At 30.7% G+C, this 17,383-nt stretch overlaps 1 protein-coding gene across 1 annotated transcript; it reads right to left on the bottom strand.

The window, feature by feature from the left end:
• Positions 1-2,596: 2,596 nt before the first annotated feature.
• On the bottom strand, positions 2,597-6,499 carry LOC148282814 (DET1- and DDB1-associated protein 1). The gene is made up of 4 exons (XM_088224483.1): positions 6,367-6,499; positions 5,876-6,014; positions 4,596-4,657; positions 2,597-3,336 (listed from the first exon to the last, which is right to left on the bottom strand). Exons 1-4 carry the CDS (start codon positions 6,418-6,420, stop codon positions 3,247-3,249), a joined length of 345 nt encoding a protein of 114 aa, XP_088080609.1. The 5' UTR covers positions 6,421-6,499; the 3' UTR covers positions 2,597-3,246.
• Between the last annotated feature and the right edge of the window lie 10,884 nt (positions 6,500-17,383).

The following is a 17,383-nucleotide window of genomic DNA, read 5'->3' on the forward strand; positions in this document are numbered from 1 at the left end:
TATGATAGTTTTCATTTTTATTAAAATACAGAATATGTAATGTTTTCAAATAAAAATATTAAGAACCTTCTGACGAATTGCATACTTGCAATTCAGCAGGACTATAATTTTAAGATTGTTTTGCATTTTAAAAAAAAAAAAAAAAAACAAAACTATTTCAAATCTTAGGTTAATTTTTAAGAATGAAAATTAAAATAAAAACATATGATCATGGAACGACATGTGATAACTTTATAAGAACAAAAGTATATCATTTGATACTTGGGTGAAGCTAGGGTTTCTTAGGACAGCGGTGCCCGTATTTTAACGGCCGTAGTGAACGGTGATGCGGTAGATAACCGTCGTAACGGTGACTAGAGTGTGGTTTCCTAGGAAAACGGTGTTATACGGCCGTTAAAATATGGGCACCGCTGTCCTAGGAAACCCTAGCTTTAGTTAAATATTATTTTTATAACTAACTGAAGTAGATTATAAAACCTTTTTGAGATTAAATATAAAAGAAAATCAATGTCGCATTTATCGTACATTCGTCGTTGTTCTACGATCACGAAGATATCTTTACATTATGACACAAATCGCACTACTGCAGTTGATCCGTCATAATAGATATTCACAGGTCATAGTGACAAGAGGAGCTTGCATAGCACTGACCTCCACCTCTAAGAACTGCCATCGATACGCATTCAACATTGTGGTCGGAAATTAAGTTCACCTCTTGATGACGAATCTAGGCTGTCGCATTGGAACTCAACTTGTAGTTCTGAGTTTACATCTGTTCTTTGCAAGCGGGTTTTCTTCAAAATATCGGTGGCATTGCATGACAGAAATTCTGTATGGAATACTCATTCTGTTGTGATGAAAATATATTCTGTAGAAACATTCATGAAGTGGATAGTAGATGATAATAAATAAATTTCACTGTGGAGCAGAATGGACTGCTAATAAATTAATGAAAGAGGAACTCTGAATGGCTATTAAATGGGGTTTTGAATACAAGAATGAAGAGGAAAGGATGCGGAATTTTTCAGAGGTAAAGCGGAGAGTCAGAACTATGGAGTACATTTTGCAGAAGTGTAAGAGTGTGAATCCCACCAATGGAAGGAAATGTTTATTTGTATTCTTACAAAAGTTTAGTTATTTATAGTTTTCATGGCACCTGAGAAATAAGACTGATCATCTTGCCTTATTTAAAAAAAAAGCTGCAATTAGTGTACTAATGCAAATAAAAATATGAATACTTTGCTTTTACTTAATTTTGAACTTCGTCACATCGATTTAAATGTTTTTTTTTTAAATTCAGTACTTAATTGAGATAAGAAAAGATACTGTAAAGGCGCAGAACCAAATTAGGGACTTCAGCCCAACGGGAAATTGGATACAAAAATGTTTTATTGCGCGCGGTAAAAATTAGAGTATTAAATTGTGCAGCCAAGTTTCTTGAAAATGTAGGAAAAAATAATAAAAAATATTTTAACCAAAACGCACTACTTTGATTGACGTCACTGGTTCATATGAACCAATCAATGATGTGACAGCTGTGAAGGATATCCGGTTGGCTTACCGTAAACGAACCAATGGGAAGAACTAACAGAGAACAACCTCTGACGTCACACGAACTAGTTATAGTTCTACATTATCTCTGGTCACACTAGAAGTTATTTCAGAAATACAAAACTTTAAAAATCACAGCGCTGATAATACGATTTGTAATTTTTTTTTGCTTATTTTAATAGTCTATTAACAAATAAAATAATTTAAAAAGACACCGAACTTCCTCATTGAATCAATGGCAGTTTCAGTCTCTCGTTAATGTAATAAATTAATGATTGTAACATGACAGCGACAGCAACATCTGTTGTATTTGGCACATGCAGGTTAAAACATGATTAAAAAATACAATAATATGGATGATTACGGAATGGAAAGTAATGTGTTTTCAGGTGTTCAATACAAAATATATGAGAACAAATATTTATCCATTATGAAGTTCTCCATCATTATTTCATGGCTTTTATTTATTGTGAGGTTGTGGGTATAACATGGTAAAATTAACACTGGAATGGCCGCATCCTTATTTTTTTATAGTTATAATTATTTTTTTTAATAAATCAGTGTACAAAAATTTTTCTTTTTCAAATATTCAATGTTTATGATGGTGATAATTTCTTCATTTTTGAGAGAATAAAGTTTTTTGAATGAAAAAAAACAATGAAAACCATAATACGTAAATAAAAAACAAGTGAGACAACCATTTGGCAATATAAAATAATTCATTTAGGATCTAGAAGCCAAAATGTTTGAATATGAAGGTCAAATTTGTTTAAATATAGTGCTGCAAATAAATTATGAAGATAACAAATAAGACCACACTTTATAAAATATTTGTATATGGTATAGGGTATAGCATATTATTGTTATAGTTCAATAGGCAATGAAACCTTTATCGTTTTTCAAATTACTGTTTGCCCACACTTACTCACCCACACTTAATATTAGTTTTTATTATTTTTGTGTAATTTTTTTTGCCAAAATTTGATTATATAATAGTTTAAATCATGTTGTCAATTTCTAAATAAAATGGTAAATAAAACACATATTCTCTATAAATACAGATGTAATTATTAATCACAAAAAGACAATTTCACTCTATATTATTTCATTGAAATAACAGTAGACTATCGTGTGTGGGGTTAGTGAACTTAGGTGTACCATTACACATACTGGAATATACAAAATAGTGTCATTGCTTAAGTAAATGTCAAATACAGATGAACTAATTACACTAAAATAAAATGAAAGTCAATCATTCTTAATTACATTAACACATATTTTTTACATTGTAAGTCATCGATATCTATTCTGTATCATTTACTCTTTGTATTTTAACTCTAGATAACTAAAATAATAAATACAAAATTGATACACCCGATTTCACTTGTATCGTCACTTTTATTGATTGAATTAAGAGGAAGTATTTTCTCTAATATCACGCTGAGTGCTTCTTGTAGATTCGAGTTTAGTACACTGCATTGTTTATAAACAAAAATTATAGATTCACATAATCGCGCAGATCTTGCTTCTAATATTGAAATGTAATAGTAAAAAAAATAATAACTTCTGAGTTAATCTGTGGCACCCACAATAAATTCTAATATTTCATTTTATTGACAAAATCAATCATTATATTATATTACAAATTAAAAAGAGGCGATATAGGAGTTTAGATAAACAGCGACTGGAATAAGACTATGGGGAGTTGAGCCGAGGCCTTTTCCTAGGTCTAGTGTCATCAAGGCCGGGAACGTCAGTATTGTTTTCTCTTTTCTTAGGAGAGTTCTAGAAAATAATTAGAAAAATATGACAATTTTAAAACATAATGAATATTTTTTCTCTTTAGGTTGCTTTTTTTTATTTTCAATCTTGGAATAGTGCACACTTAAACATACTCTTATTTTCGTTATAATAACATTACAAATTAAAATAAAACCATTTCGTTTTGAACCAACATTTTTTTTAAATTAACGGAGAAAAAAAATAGATATAATTTTTTTACATTATGACAGATACGTCTTAACCTAAAGTTTAAAATCATGTTCTTTTAAACATTTTGTGAAAAAAAAAAAAAAAAAAAAATTATTAATTACATATTTGCGTATATGTAATTAATAATTAATAATTTTGTTTTGAAATACAGTTTGTTGAAATTTTCTTGTTTTGATAAAAATCCAGTTATTATTCTTTTTTATTTTTTTTATATACAACAACAACAAACCATCACGCCGTTTCCCCGTAGGGGTAGGCAGAGAGGATAGAACGCCATAACACTCTATCTTGGCATACAGACCTCGCTTCCTCTACATTCATACATCTTCTTATGCACGCACGCCGATTATTCCTACTTTTGACATGTCCATCTTCAAGTATTTGATGGACTTGATCGTGCCATGTCTTTCTCGGTCTGCCTCGTTTTCTGCATCCATCAACATTTGCATCGTAGATCCTTTTAGCCGTTCTTTCGCTGTCCATTCGCTCTACATGTCCAAACCAACGCAGCACCCCTTTCTTAATTCTGTCAATATATACCTAATATAAAATATTTACTAATCATCATCTAGCACATAATATATTGTGTTTTAAATTTTGCATGAATTTTGATTATACCTAAAATTATCCAGACCACCTAATTTTATTTTGTGATTTCGGATATTTTATATCTGGAAGCCTATCTTATACTTTTCTCTACAGTTACGGCTGTGTTCCTGCTGCTTATAAACAAGAACTTTTTCCAAAACTCTATGGCCGTTTCGGCATTACTAATTTTACTTTTTAGCTTATAAGATAATAATATTTCTAGCAAGCCAGGAAACTATATGAAAAGAGTTGTGTAGATATTTATTGTAAATAAATGTAATTAAAATAAAAAAGAATATCATAAATATTATTCTCTTCTTAAAGAGATTTACCATTTTTGTTGAAATTTCAATACTTTAAAAAAGAAATCAAAAGCCTTAAAATCTTTTTTTGATCTCAATAAATGTTGATATTACATGTGAAGAAGATATCAAGAACCAAATTAATAATGCATAAATAAATACCTTTTTTCCCCATTGCTGATGTAGATATCTCAGCAAAATATTAGTTTTCTCCGTGACAATAACTGCAAATAAATAAATGAAAACATTATTCCAAAAGTAAATATATATTTTTAATGTCTGCCAAAAATAAAGTTCAAGTCTAGATTCCCAACTGCAATGAGCTTTGTAGCTGCAATATTTGTTGAGATCTAACCCCCTTTACGTACAGTGATACCTTGAGATAATGTTTCATACTCGACGCACTATAGTTCACGACCAAACCGACCAAGCGCAATACTTTCAAAGAAGCGTTTGCAGTATACACTCACACCTTTACAACGCCATATTGTATGATCCGATGTGATTAATAATGAACGAGATATATTTAGTTGAAAAAAAAGGGCACGAAATACAAAATGACTTTTTCCTCAACCTGATATTATATTAAGATATACTTTAAATTAAGACTAGGGTTTCAAGGTTCAGAATTCACTCTACCATACTATAGTTCCTCTTTCTTATTTAGAACTACACAAAAAATAAAATGTATCATAAGAATGCATTGCTCTTTAAAAAGAAACCTTTTCAAAGTAATTTTCAAAAATAGAAATGGCTGGTTCCTAAAATTCACTCAAGCATATTAATTTTGGGGCTATTTTCAACAAGTTACAAAGAACCGTGAAAGAAAAAGAGAATCTTGTTGTTATAGGGTGGAATCCGAACCTTGAATCTCTGCACAATCTATTCAATAATTCAAAATTAATATTTATTTTTATATCTCTGAAGTAGTCAGGTAAGCACAAACTTTGTAATTTTCCATTTCAATTCATGTTTCATCATAGTTTGTTATCATAACGACATATACTAGTTGGAGTAATAATAATAGTTGGAGTTAGAAACATAATCACATAACCCGTTCTTTTGTTAAGGCATTTTCTATGTAAATAATGCAAAAATAATAAGTAAAAAGCTATATTAAAGCAGTCCTATAATTGAGCCAATGTACCTACATAGAAATATAAAAAAAATAGATGAATATGTTTTTTTATTTTAACATTTTCTTTTTAATTATTGCTGCCTAGTACGAAAAAAAAAATTCAGAACCTGGAGTGAAGAAGCCTTGAGATTTAAAGTAAGAATTTGAGATCTGATTTTCTTTTTATTAATGTCTGTTTGCTGGACATCCAAATAAAAACTAATTTTTAGAGATACCAATAAAGCATAAAGTAAAAAATAAATATATTTTACAAAGGAATGCACTCGGATAAGAGATAATAATAAGTTAGTAAAGCAAAACTCACTCTGTTCTGAAGGAAAATCTGTTGTAGGTAAATAGACTGATGGCCTCTTGGAACAGGTTCTGATGCCATTATCTGTATTAAAGAGGGTGAAATTATGTTCGTCGTAAGATGGAAGATCCTTCAAAAACTCGCTCACGGACTGTAAAAATAAATTACGTATTATTTTATGAATCGCCAACCATCTACCATATCACGATACTACTGTCATCGCTGACAGGACTCCAAATTTTATAAAATAAAGGTCACAGGATTTCAGTCCGAGACGAAATTGTACAAAGCGAAGAGAAAATTTTCGTCTGCTTTATTATGACTGCATTGAATTTCCCAATTACAATGATTACTTCCATTTTGTGAAGTGTAAGGTATACCTACCATGGCCATTTGGTCACCCATTGTAACCTTACAATAATTTATATAAATTTATCGATAAGTTCCTAAATTTAAAATCATAATGAAAACACCAAAACCTAAAAATAATTCTTATTTCTCACCATATTTGTAACAAAATCTTTAAATTCGAGAAATTCTAAACTACTTGACAACATCAACTAACACGAAAGTAGCAGCGATTCGTTTGATCAATTGCACAACATGAAAAAAACAATTTAAGGCTATATTCATATTAGTTAGCTTCAAGCCGTGGCAGCACTGTGAATGTAACAAATGCGGTAATTTTAAAATATTAATCAATAAAAAAGTTTGATCAAAGTATTGGGTGGATTTTATTTTCTTCGAAAGTACGATATATCATATTGTATTCGTATGAAATTAAATAAAATACATACAATCAATCTACACACAAACCAATGGCTTTAAAAAATCGGTAGATAGGTATATCTTGACCAACGAACACCTGTCTGTTTTTGGGTGGTTGAAAAATATTGCTTTTTGCACTTAGCCCGCTAATACAAATAATTTTTTATACCCCATCCGCACCCAATGGTGAATAGGGCACAGCATTTGGCTGTTCTTTTTTTTTAATGCAACGTATCTCGATCATTTGCTATAGGAAGATAATGTCATCAGTCTTATGGTTCCGTTGTCGGTCCATGGACAGTGAAGTATTTCAGGATAAGCTTTAACAATACATATTTCACGTCGACATTGCCAGGAATTAAATCCGGGACCTCAACCACTACCACGCGCCGCGCCTTGACCAAGCGGATGAATGACTGAATTCTTTTGTTTATGAAATAGAACCAGTACCCTGGACGGGTATTTCAAGCTCGATGGCTACTCTTAGGTAAAAATCCAGAAAAAAAATCAATTAGGGATAAGTCCGCCTCTTAGTGTAGTGATTCATGTTACAGAGATGAAATACGTAGATAGGTATACCTACTGCATTCAGTGTTTCAATATGGTTCCAATGTAGTGCCTTGTGCACTCTTGGATGTAGATAATGATGATAATGTTAATGATGAGAAATCGATAACTTTTAAACATGTATCGGCTTAAATAATAAATCATTATTTGTCACTACTATTTTATAACACTAAGTTTTAATTATTATCAAAAAACATTTTTGCAACTCGTAAAAAAGTACTTAAATCGAATTGTTAAAATAATAGTATGTTTTTAAATGTTGACATACTAAATTATTCATTATTATTACTAAGCACCTACCTATTTATTCCAAGAGCATAAACGGGCATATAATTTGAATTTCGAAATGTCGTGCATGTTCGGAAATCGCAACATGCGAAGTAGGTATGTTCGAGAAAGTAATTTTCAAATACCACAATCGACTACGTGCCTTAGATAGCCGAGTAAGCACGAAGTACCTACGTCACATGAATTAAAATATTGTTTGTTGTCCATCGACCTATTAATACGCATTGACACGCCCTGAGCCCTCAAATATGATGACACTTAACCTTAGAGTAATAATTTGTTACAGCTTATATAGAGATGCCCCTTCGCTCTGTCGCATAGAAAAATAGCGTTCCAAGTTTTTGGTTTGGTTTTTGGTTTAACAACAAACGTGTAACGGACGGTTTCGATTTACACTTGCAATTCTCGGTCTGAGTACCTACGGCCTGTTGTATTGCTGAAAACTGTAGCTTACTTCGTGATTGATAATCATATAATGGTTTTTGTCCGTATTTATTTATTTTACAGAAACAAACAGTCAACAATCATTAAAATTACATAATAAAGACAGACCAGCGATTCTAGATAAAAATCACACATATTTATATATATATTATATTTTATATATATATTGTATGTATATTTTTTAATGCATACCTATGTGTATATGTAAAAGGGTAATTTTGTGTGTATTTGTATTAGATGGTGTGCAGATGTGTGTTTATGTGTATTTGTGTGAGAGTAAGTGTTCAGGTGTATGTAAGCGTGTGCATCATTAAAAAGCAAGTGGGAGCGTATCGCAGCCAGATATAATAAGTCATAATTTATTTTGAATAATTTTAGGAACATGTTAAATATATCAAAAGATGAAAAAAATTATTATAATTTGAACAAGAGCGATAGAGGAAACAAGTGTTGTGCATAATTAGTGTTACAGACTGGCAAATGGAATAAATATTTATATCTTGTCTCATCAAAATGGAGCTATGGAATACGAGCGACTCTTTAAGCCATATTAATACTCTGAGCACTTTACTGATGCCCAAACGCTTAGTATTGCCCAACGCGTATTTAGTTGTTCTGTGACCACCAGCCGGGTGTGACGTGAGGTCGATATTTAGAATTATAATATACCAGAAGGCGCGTAGAATCAAGTTAACGTACACCCCACTCTGTTCAAAAATTGACAAATACTTTTACTAGGCAAACGTAAAAAAAACATTAAATAATCATTTAGTAGTTGAGTAAAATTAATACAGCTTATTTTTATACTAAAGCTTATTTATATAAAGTCGGGTAAAAATATCGACTACCCTGGCAGCACTCACAAAATGTCCGCCTTGTTTTATTTAACAATCTGACAGATGGTAAAATAATCGAATTCTTTAATAATATTATTTGTGAATCGATACTTACACATGAAATGTGATCCCACCTTATTTCTTTTCAATCCCAGCAGTATTTTGAAACTAAAAAATAACACAACACGGCGTAGTTGAATTTAAATCGGCAGTTGCGTACTAAGCGACGTCTACAGAGTAACTAATGGCCAAAACGCAAAACCACTCATTTATGAGTAGTTTTGTCGGCTTCTTGGACTATTATAATTCATGCCAAAATGCCTAGTTGTGTCGTGAAAGCGTATAAAAACTGTTAGGATAAATATTGCAAAAACGATGGTGTAATTTTTCATTGGGAAGTATTTGATGGTAAATGATTAAAAAAGCTTGAAATAATTCATACTTATTCAAATACAAGTATTATTCATTTGAAATATCAAACTACGCCTAGCCGCACAAAACCGAAGCTCTTCCCTTGTAAAAGGGTTGCACTGGTAGTAATAAGGTTTTAAAATATAATAAATATAAGTTAATATAAATATGATTTGAGTATTCCCAACATCCAGTAAAAAGAAATAATAAATAGGTAGAAATTAAAGGAAATAATCTGATCGAAATCCATAAAAAACTAATGTTAATTCGAAACATTCAAATACAAACTTTTTTATATGTTGAAAATGGGTATCCTCTCAGTTTTTGTAATATATGCATTCTCACCGAATGCAGCCCTGGGACATTACAATGGGAAGTAGACATTTATCTTCGATTTTATCTACAAAGTAAAATTAAGGTTTCTGTATGAAAATCAGAATATGGATACATTTTTTATCTCAAATATACTCATTTTTGTACACAAATGTTGATTTTTCTTTATAGGCAGTCGAAGAAAACTCTGTGGTGTAATGGCTTGTCGTAAGAAACTTGAATCACGCTCCGAAGGCTCTGGGTTCGATTCCTGATAATAAAACAAAAATTAAATCTGATTGTTCTCAAGCCTGGGTGTTATGTGCAGTAATTCACCACTGTAATTGTGTTTTCTGGTGTATTGTGGTGATTATTTTTAATTTGTAGGTACCTAAATTAGTTTTAGTCAACTGTGTTTTCAGTATGTCCAGGGCCGTGATTACGAACGACTATCTTGATCGATATATACTGAGACGGTATAAACTAATATCGATATTTGTGTGTGAAAGTGTGTATATTTGTAAGAAAATTCAAATTAATTTCGTCAGCAACCGATAATTGAACTTGCTTAGAAATAAAAATTGTACACACATTATATTTTTTACAGAGAAAACTTAATTTTACTTTGTTTATATACAGGGTGTTCTTCAAGCCCTGTCAGATCCGAAACCACAGTGATCAGTATGGGCAAGAAGACATATTAGCATATTTAAAAATATATTTAAAACAAAGAAAAAAAAATTAAATTTAAAAAAAAAAAAAACAAATCTTGCTTACTTCTGCAGGGGGGAAGTGAGGGGAGCGCGGCGCAGTATTGGATTCCCCCCTCCCCCCTCGTTTCTCCCTTGCAGTAGTAAGCAACCATTTGCTTTTTTTTATATTTCATTAAATTTTATTCCTTCTAAAAAATTTTTTTAATGTGCCAATATGTCTTCTTGCTCATACTGATCATCGTGGTTTCGGATGTGACAGGGTATAATGAACACCCTGTACTTGAAGATAAATTTTATCTTCCCATCGTAATCGAGGCTTAGGGCTGCAATTACAAACGCTATCTTACTCGGTACATATCGAGACGGCTTAAAGTAAAATCGATATTTATGTACGAAAATTTAGATATGTATATGAAAATTTAAAACTGAATTCAGTTCACTGCTGAAAATCGGCGTTTTTATAGTAAATAATACAATATATTATGTTTCCAAAACATTGAAAAGTGTACAACTAAGCCAAATTAGATGTAGCACAATTATGAAAAATTTAATTTAAATTAAATTATAAGCAAACATATTAGATACTGTCTATCCTCACTAGGTATGGTAAATACGTGTTCTGTTGTGGGCAGCATTTGTTTATTTTTATATTATTACTAATCTTAGCCAGTATCCTCGTAGGTAACCTGTGAAAAACTTCAGCCTTACGGAAAATAGGATACAATTTTTTTTTTAATGCGCTGTAAAAATTAAATTATTAAATCATACATATGTCAGTTTCTTGAAAATGGACGAAATACTTTGAGTGACGTCACTTGATAATAGGAAACAACCAATGATAAGAGAGTCGTGGAAGATTTCCAGTTTACTTACCATCAACGGACCAATCGGCAGAACTAACCGAGAAGAAGCCGCAGAGAACTTAAAACGTCACAAGCGGATTAATTTCAGAAATACAAAATTTTAAAAAACCATCACTGATAGTACGATACATAAAAATTAAAGAAAAAATAGTTAAATAGTCTTTCAACGAATTTTTTTTAAACCACTGAATTTCCTCAATGATGGTGTTTAGAAAAAAATATATACATATTATATTTGTCACGCAGAAAACTTAATTTTAGTTTGTAGATAAAATTCAAAATAAATGTTACCTTCCTATTGTAATACGGGCCCAGGAACCCGAATACAACGGGAAGTTAACATTTATCTTCAATTTTATCTACAAAGTCAAATTACGTTTTTTGTATAAAAAACAGAATATGTATGCATTTTTTTCTTCTAAACATGTTCAATTATAGGTTACCGACGAAGATACTTTACATTTTTATGAATATATATTTGTTTTCGTACACAAATATAGGTTTGTCTTTATAGACAGTCGAAGGTAACTCTGTTAACTTCCTATTGTAATCGGGGCCCTGATTTTTTGCAGTAACTGGATTTAACCCTTTATGGAATTTACCAAGATGTATAGATATCTAACATAAATGGAGGGGTTCTTGCTAGATGTAATTTTTGCATGGCGTGAACACGCGCACCCATTGGCGAAACATTAAACTTTTTCCTCTCGTTCTTTAGCACATTATCAAATTGTTGCACGAATATATTGTACCGGTTCATTAAACATTAATAACAACAACGCCAAATCAGTGTTTATTTTCTTTTAATTACGCCATATTTAATATGTATTGATTTAACTGCAAAGTAAAGAGCGATTTTACTTTAACTATTTTTCTCAATAAATCAGCATACTATTTTCTTATTTTTCATTATACCTACCTACTAAAGGTAAATGTGGATCATATCGATGGCAGAAACGTAAATTTTTGGTTCCCGTCGTTATGCGCCATAGGCCCTGATTACAAGAGAAGGTTATTGGCTCATATATTGTTGTGTTATATTTAGTAATAAAGGTGTTACGCTTGTTTTGTTTCTTTGTTATTCTTAATAAGTGTTTTTTTAATAAAAAATGACCACATCATGTAAGTCGCGAATTGAGTTGAAATAACAACTAGGAATGTAATTCATGTCTATTATACTTAGTAAAATACTTTGTATTAGGGACATGATTTATAAATAAAATAAAAAAATTAATAGATTGAGTTTTTCTACAGATATTTCTTGGTGGAACTACATTTTAATAGTAATAATAAAGTCTTTCTTTCGGCTTTATTCGGCGGAACTAAACAAACGCGGGATTGACGTGGAAGGAGTGAGAGTGATGGATGGCGATAGGGTCTCCTGGAGGCGTCTGTAGGGATGGGCTGCCATTTTTTTAACAAGGGGCTCGCGGGGGTAGGTGGTTGGGAGGAGGGTTCATGTGATAGGGGAGGGGGAAGTGTATAAATTTGTTCTAACTATCCAGAACACTAATACATAATAAAATTTAAAAAGTACTATTTAGACAAAAAACGGGTAGGTCTCTTTTACTGCGCATCCCTAATAAATATATTTCTCGGGAAATTCCGAAAGGCAACAAAATTTGATGTTACATAATACATTTAAAACATCCACTGAAATTGCATTTACGTAGGTACTGTTTTGATCTGAAAATATTGATTTCTCTTAATTTAACAAGGGGCTCGCCGGCCCAAGTCAAAGTTAACAAGGGGCTCGCGCGAGCGAGATGTTCACATCCTCCACTTAGGAGCGGATATGAAAAAAGAAGAAGGAAAATTGGCAGTTGTCATTATCTGGTTCATTTTTCTGCAATATAATACACGAATAATTTATCAAAAAAAGGACACAACCAGGAACGACCCAAACCTGTGAATTTTACTCGATTCGCTAGAGGATTCGTGTTAAGTCAGGGTACTTGTAACGCATTCATAAAAAATATACATGTAAACGTACACATAATAAACGTGATTATATTTATACATTTATGCTATATTTACTTGAATTATGTTACATAATATATTTTCTACATTAGACTTCACCATATTACTTCCACCGTATTAGTTATTCCACATTCCATCACAGTAATCCTTTCCCATTCGAACAAAGTTATTACTCAAACCAGAATGATTTATTTTTTAAATTCAGAATCCCCCGTCGGCGTCGCCTAATTCAGCAAGTTAAAGATAGTCCTTTCACTTAGAAACGCCTCTTTTCTAAAGTTATTTTACTTTTTGGTAAATAGTCATTTAAGGAATGTGTATTATATATTTGCATTTATATTTAGTTAGACTTAACGGATTCCCAATCATGTTTTCAGTATCTAAATCCATTGCGTATATACGTGAGAAAATTGGTTTTGTGGTATTCTCGCTTTCTCCATTCTCGACATTAATCACAGCTATTTTTCACTGGAAAATCCAGCCAAAGCGTCACTGAAAAGTTGCGAATCCATAAATGCAACTACATCGTTTAGAAAAAAACCTACAGAAGTAAGGAAGCAGAAAGCATTTTTTTATTTAGTTTGAAGTTACCAGTACAGTAAAACTTCAATCATCAGCTGAGGAATTGGTTAAACTTTATTCAGTAGGAATTAATATATGTATTTATTTATCCGCTTATTCGCACCATTAGCATTGGTGTCCTATTAACTACATATTATATTTCATAGACTCATTTTCTTTTTTTATGTTTAAATATACATATTTTCGTACAGAAAATTATATGTTACTTTATAGACTACTAGCTTTTACCCGCGCCGCGGCATCGCTCGCGTGGTACTATTTTATTTATTTATTTATTATGTACATACAATATTACATTTTAGTTATTTTAAGACATTTTTGACATTTTTTTTTTTTTTACAGGACTCACCAAGCCAATGAATATGGCTTGTCGGTAAAGATCCTTTACAATTAATCATATGATAGTCCTGCATGGTTTTATAATAATAATTACTACTAACTTAGATATAGGGAGCGAAAAAAAAGTACATGTAATTGATGCTTTCAAAGAAAAAATATTTAGAAGATGCAAAAAAAAAAAAGCAAAAAAAACAAGTGAATAATTTTAGGATAAAAAATAAATAAATACAGAACCGGAGTACCAAAATTTTAAACATAAGTGTTTACATATTTAATGGGCACAAAGCATTTTATTAAAAACATTATTTATTAACATATCCATATCTATATCTATATCTATATCTATATCTATATCTATATCTATATCTATATCTATATCTATATCTATATCTATATCTATATCTATATCTATATCTATATCTATATCTATATCTATATCTATATCTATATCTATATCTATATCTATATCTATATCTATATCTATATCTATATCTATATCTATATCTATATCTATATCTATATCTATATCTATATCTATATCTATATCTATATCTATATCTATATCTATATCTATATCTATATGTAAGTCTGTATCTATATATCATCCTCATCCATATCCATACATATTTATACCCGTACATGCACACACACATATCCATACATACATATATACACATACATACATACATAGATACACGTGAACATACATATACACACATAAACATCCATGAAAATATTACTTAGTTATAAATTCTATATTTAACTAAAATTGGTTAATTAATTAGTTTGGTTGTTTAATTGTTTACGTGGTTAATTATTATTATTTTCTTATTATGAATGTCTTCTTTAATTTCTAAGATTTCTAAGGTGTCTAATCTTAATATATTATTTTCTTTAATGAAGAACTTTTAATTCAGTGCCTTTATTAAAATTATGATTTTTTAATTAAATAGGAATTAAAAGTTATTCACGTTGAAAACAAAAAATAAAATTAGACAACTTGGAATGTAAAAAAGCGATTCATAATAAGAAAAAAATAATAAAAATCACATTTCCTTCAGTTCACTCCTGTCTAGTTTTGAAGATAGTATCCATCTCACTTCACACTTGCCGTTTTTAAAAGAACAAAATGACAAAAACACTTATATTAGCTTTATAAAGGATCATTGTAATATTTAGTAATCACTGTAAAAATAAAAGAGGATAGAATTAATTAGTTTAGTATACCTTCATGAAAAACGTGTGTAACTTGGAAACCGGTTGGTAGAAAAAAAAATAAGGGATTAAAAACAATGTTTTTTTTCTTCATTTTATTAAAACAGACTTGCTCCACGCACAGGGGTTCTAAATCCGATTCCTTATGAAATCACAATAACTAAATTAGATTTTTCTCAAGCCTGGGTGTTTTATGGTGTAAATCGCTTCTGTAATTAGGTTTCTTGGCCTGTTGATTTGCAGAAAAAATAAACGACTTATTTTAAGAGCAACTTTGTACAATAATATTGGGTTTACTATATAATCAGAGAGGAATTGAAGAAGAAAGTAACACTAAGTGGAACGCTCTACTTCCAAACCACGACTTGTTACTTTGACATTACCCCAGCTAACAACTGTATTCAGTATCTATGAAATTGCTTAACCAATTGCATTATAAAGGTACTTTCAATGAGTTCCTAGTAAGTACAAATACCAATGGTAAAAATCAACAGATAGAAGATTAGAAGAAATACGAATGATCAAACATCAGAATGGTGAAAGAAATGGCACACTCCACAACCAAAATTTTTTAGTGCAGTCAATCAAAAATATATGTTTTGTATATTCTCTCATAACCTATTTGTTTATTTCATTCCCAATCCCTGAATAATATTTTAAAAGTAATTTTGTAAGTAGTTATTTGCTTAGCTTAGTTAATTATTAATTATAAAATATTATAAAGATTAAACTTTTTTATTAGTGTCAATTGACTATGTTCCCTTTGCGACCTCCCTCATTCCACTAACCCACTTAGACCCGCGTCTGTTAACGCTCTCTTAGCCGAGCGATGTCTTCCCACATATTAAATCTTTGACTTGATTATTATAACTTCCACTCACGTGCTAAATTTTAAGAAATGAATTCTATTCGCAAAGGGAACATAGTCAATTGACTATAGTCACTCCTCCCTCCCTCACTCCACTAACCCACTTAGACCCGCGTCTGTTAACGCTCTCTTAGCCGAGCGATGTCTTCCCACATATTAAATCTTTGACTTGATTATTATAACTTGTGCTAAATTTTAAGAAATAAATTCTACCTAACGTCCTTTCCCTCATTGATCACTGTAGTACACGTAGTATTTACGAAAAATGCATAAATTACATGCAGTGTTAAGGGGAATGCAAACACCACCATCTCCGAACATGCACTAAAATTAGGTTAATTATATTTAGTGATATGTTGCAGATTGTGTGTTGTCGGAGGTTATGAAGGGAGGGGCTAAGAGGTTGAAAATTACATGATTGATTAATTTTCAAATAAAAAAGTGGGGTATATTGAAAAGACATTTGATTATATATTAGGAGAATATTGTGTTATTAAACTTTTTTAATAGGAAACACCTCCATGCTGTTCAATTTAAATCCGTTTTTATTATTTGAATGTAAAATTTTAACTCCTGTATCGTTATTAAAGTCGTGATCTGAATTTATGAGATGATTGGCAAACTCCAAAAAAATTTAATTTTTTAAACATGTCATGTGTTGTTTAATATGAATTAATGAAAGCTACGTGACGTTTTCTCAATATTTCTTGGTGGACACGTATTGCATTGTGATTGGTACACCCCTGAGTTGTTTAATATACTATTTTTATCATTACAATTTATTTTTAATTTTCCCATATTATTTTTTGTTTAAAAGGCAGGTTTAATATTTATTGGCAAGAATTTAGAAATTTTAATTGAGATATTATTTACATGTAGAATTCTTCTCCATTTACAAATATTAGCTGTATCCTTGTTATCTTTATCCGGGAGGTTATAAAAAATTATTTACCGTTTTTTGTTTAAGTTGTCTATCAAAAAGGATATCAGTTTAGTTTGCGTTGTAACCGTTATTTATTGCAATTTGTTTAATGGTGTTTGGTTCAATTTCAAAATCGTCTTTAAATAAAGGAACTCTAACCAATCGGCGTAACATCAAATGGAAGCTGGCATCCTTGTGAGAAATTAAATGGTTCGGTCAATTATTGAAGACAGTATCTGTGTTCGTTGGTTTCCGATATAAGTTAAATTTTGTTTGGTTTTTTTTACTTGTTAATATTAAGTCTAAAAAAAATAAATTATTATGTTTTTGGATTTCTAAAGTAAATTTATGTTAAAAGTATTGATAGATTTTAGAAACGCGTTTAACTGGCGTTCTGTTACTGTCTAAATAC

This window comes from Micrasema longulum, unplaced genomic scaffold (genome assembly GCF_059751315.1).
Source record: "Micrasema longulum isolate JH-2025_06_02 unplaced genomic scaffold, ASM5975131v1 h1tg000287l, whole genome shotgun sequence".
NCBI lineage: Eukaryota > Metazoa > Arthropoda > Insecta > Trichoptera > Brachycentridae > Micrasema > Micrasema longulum.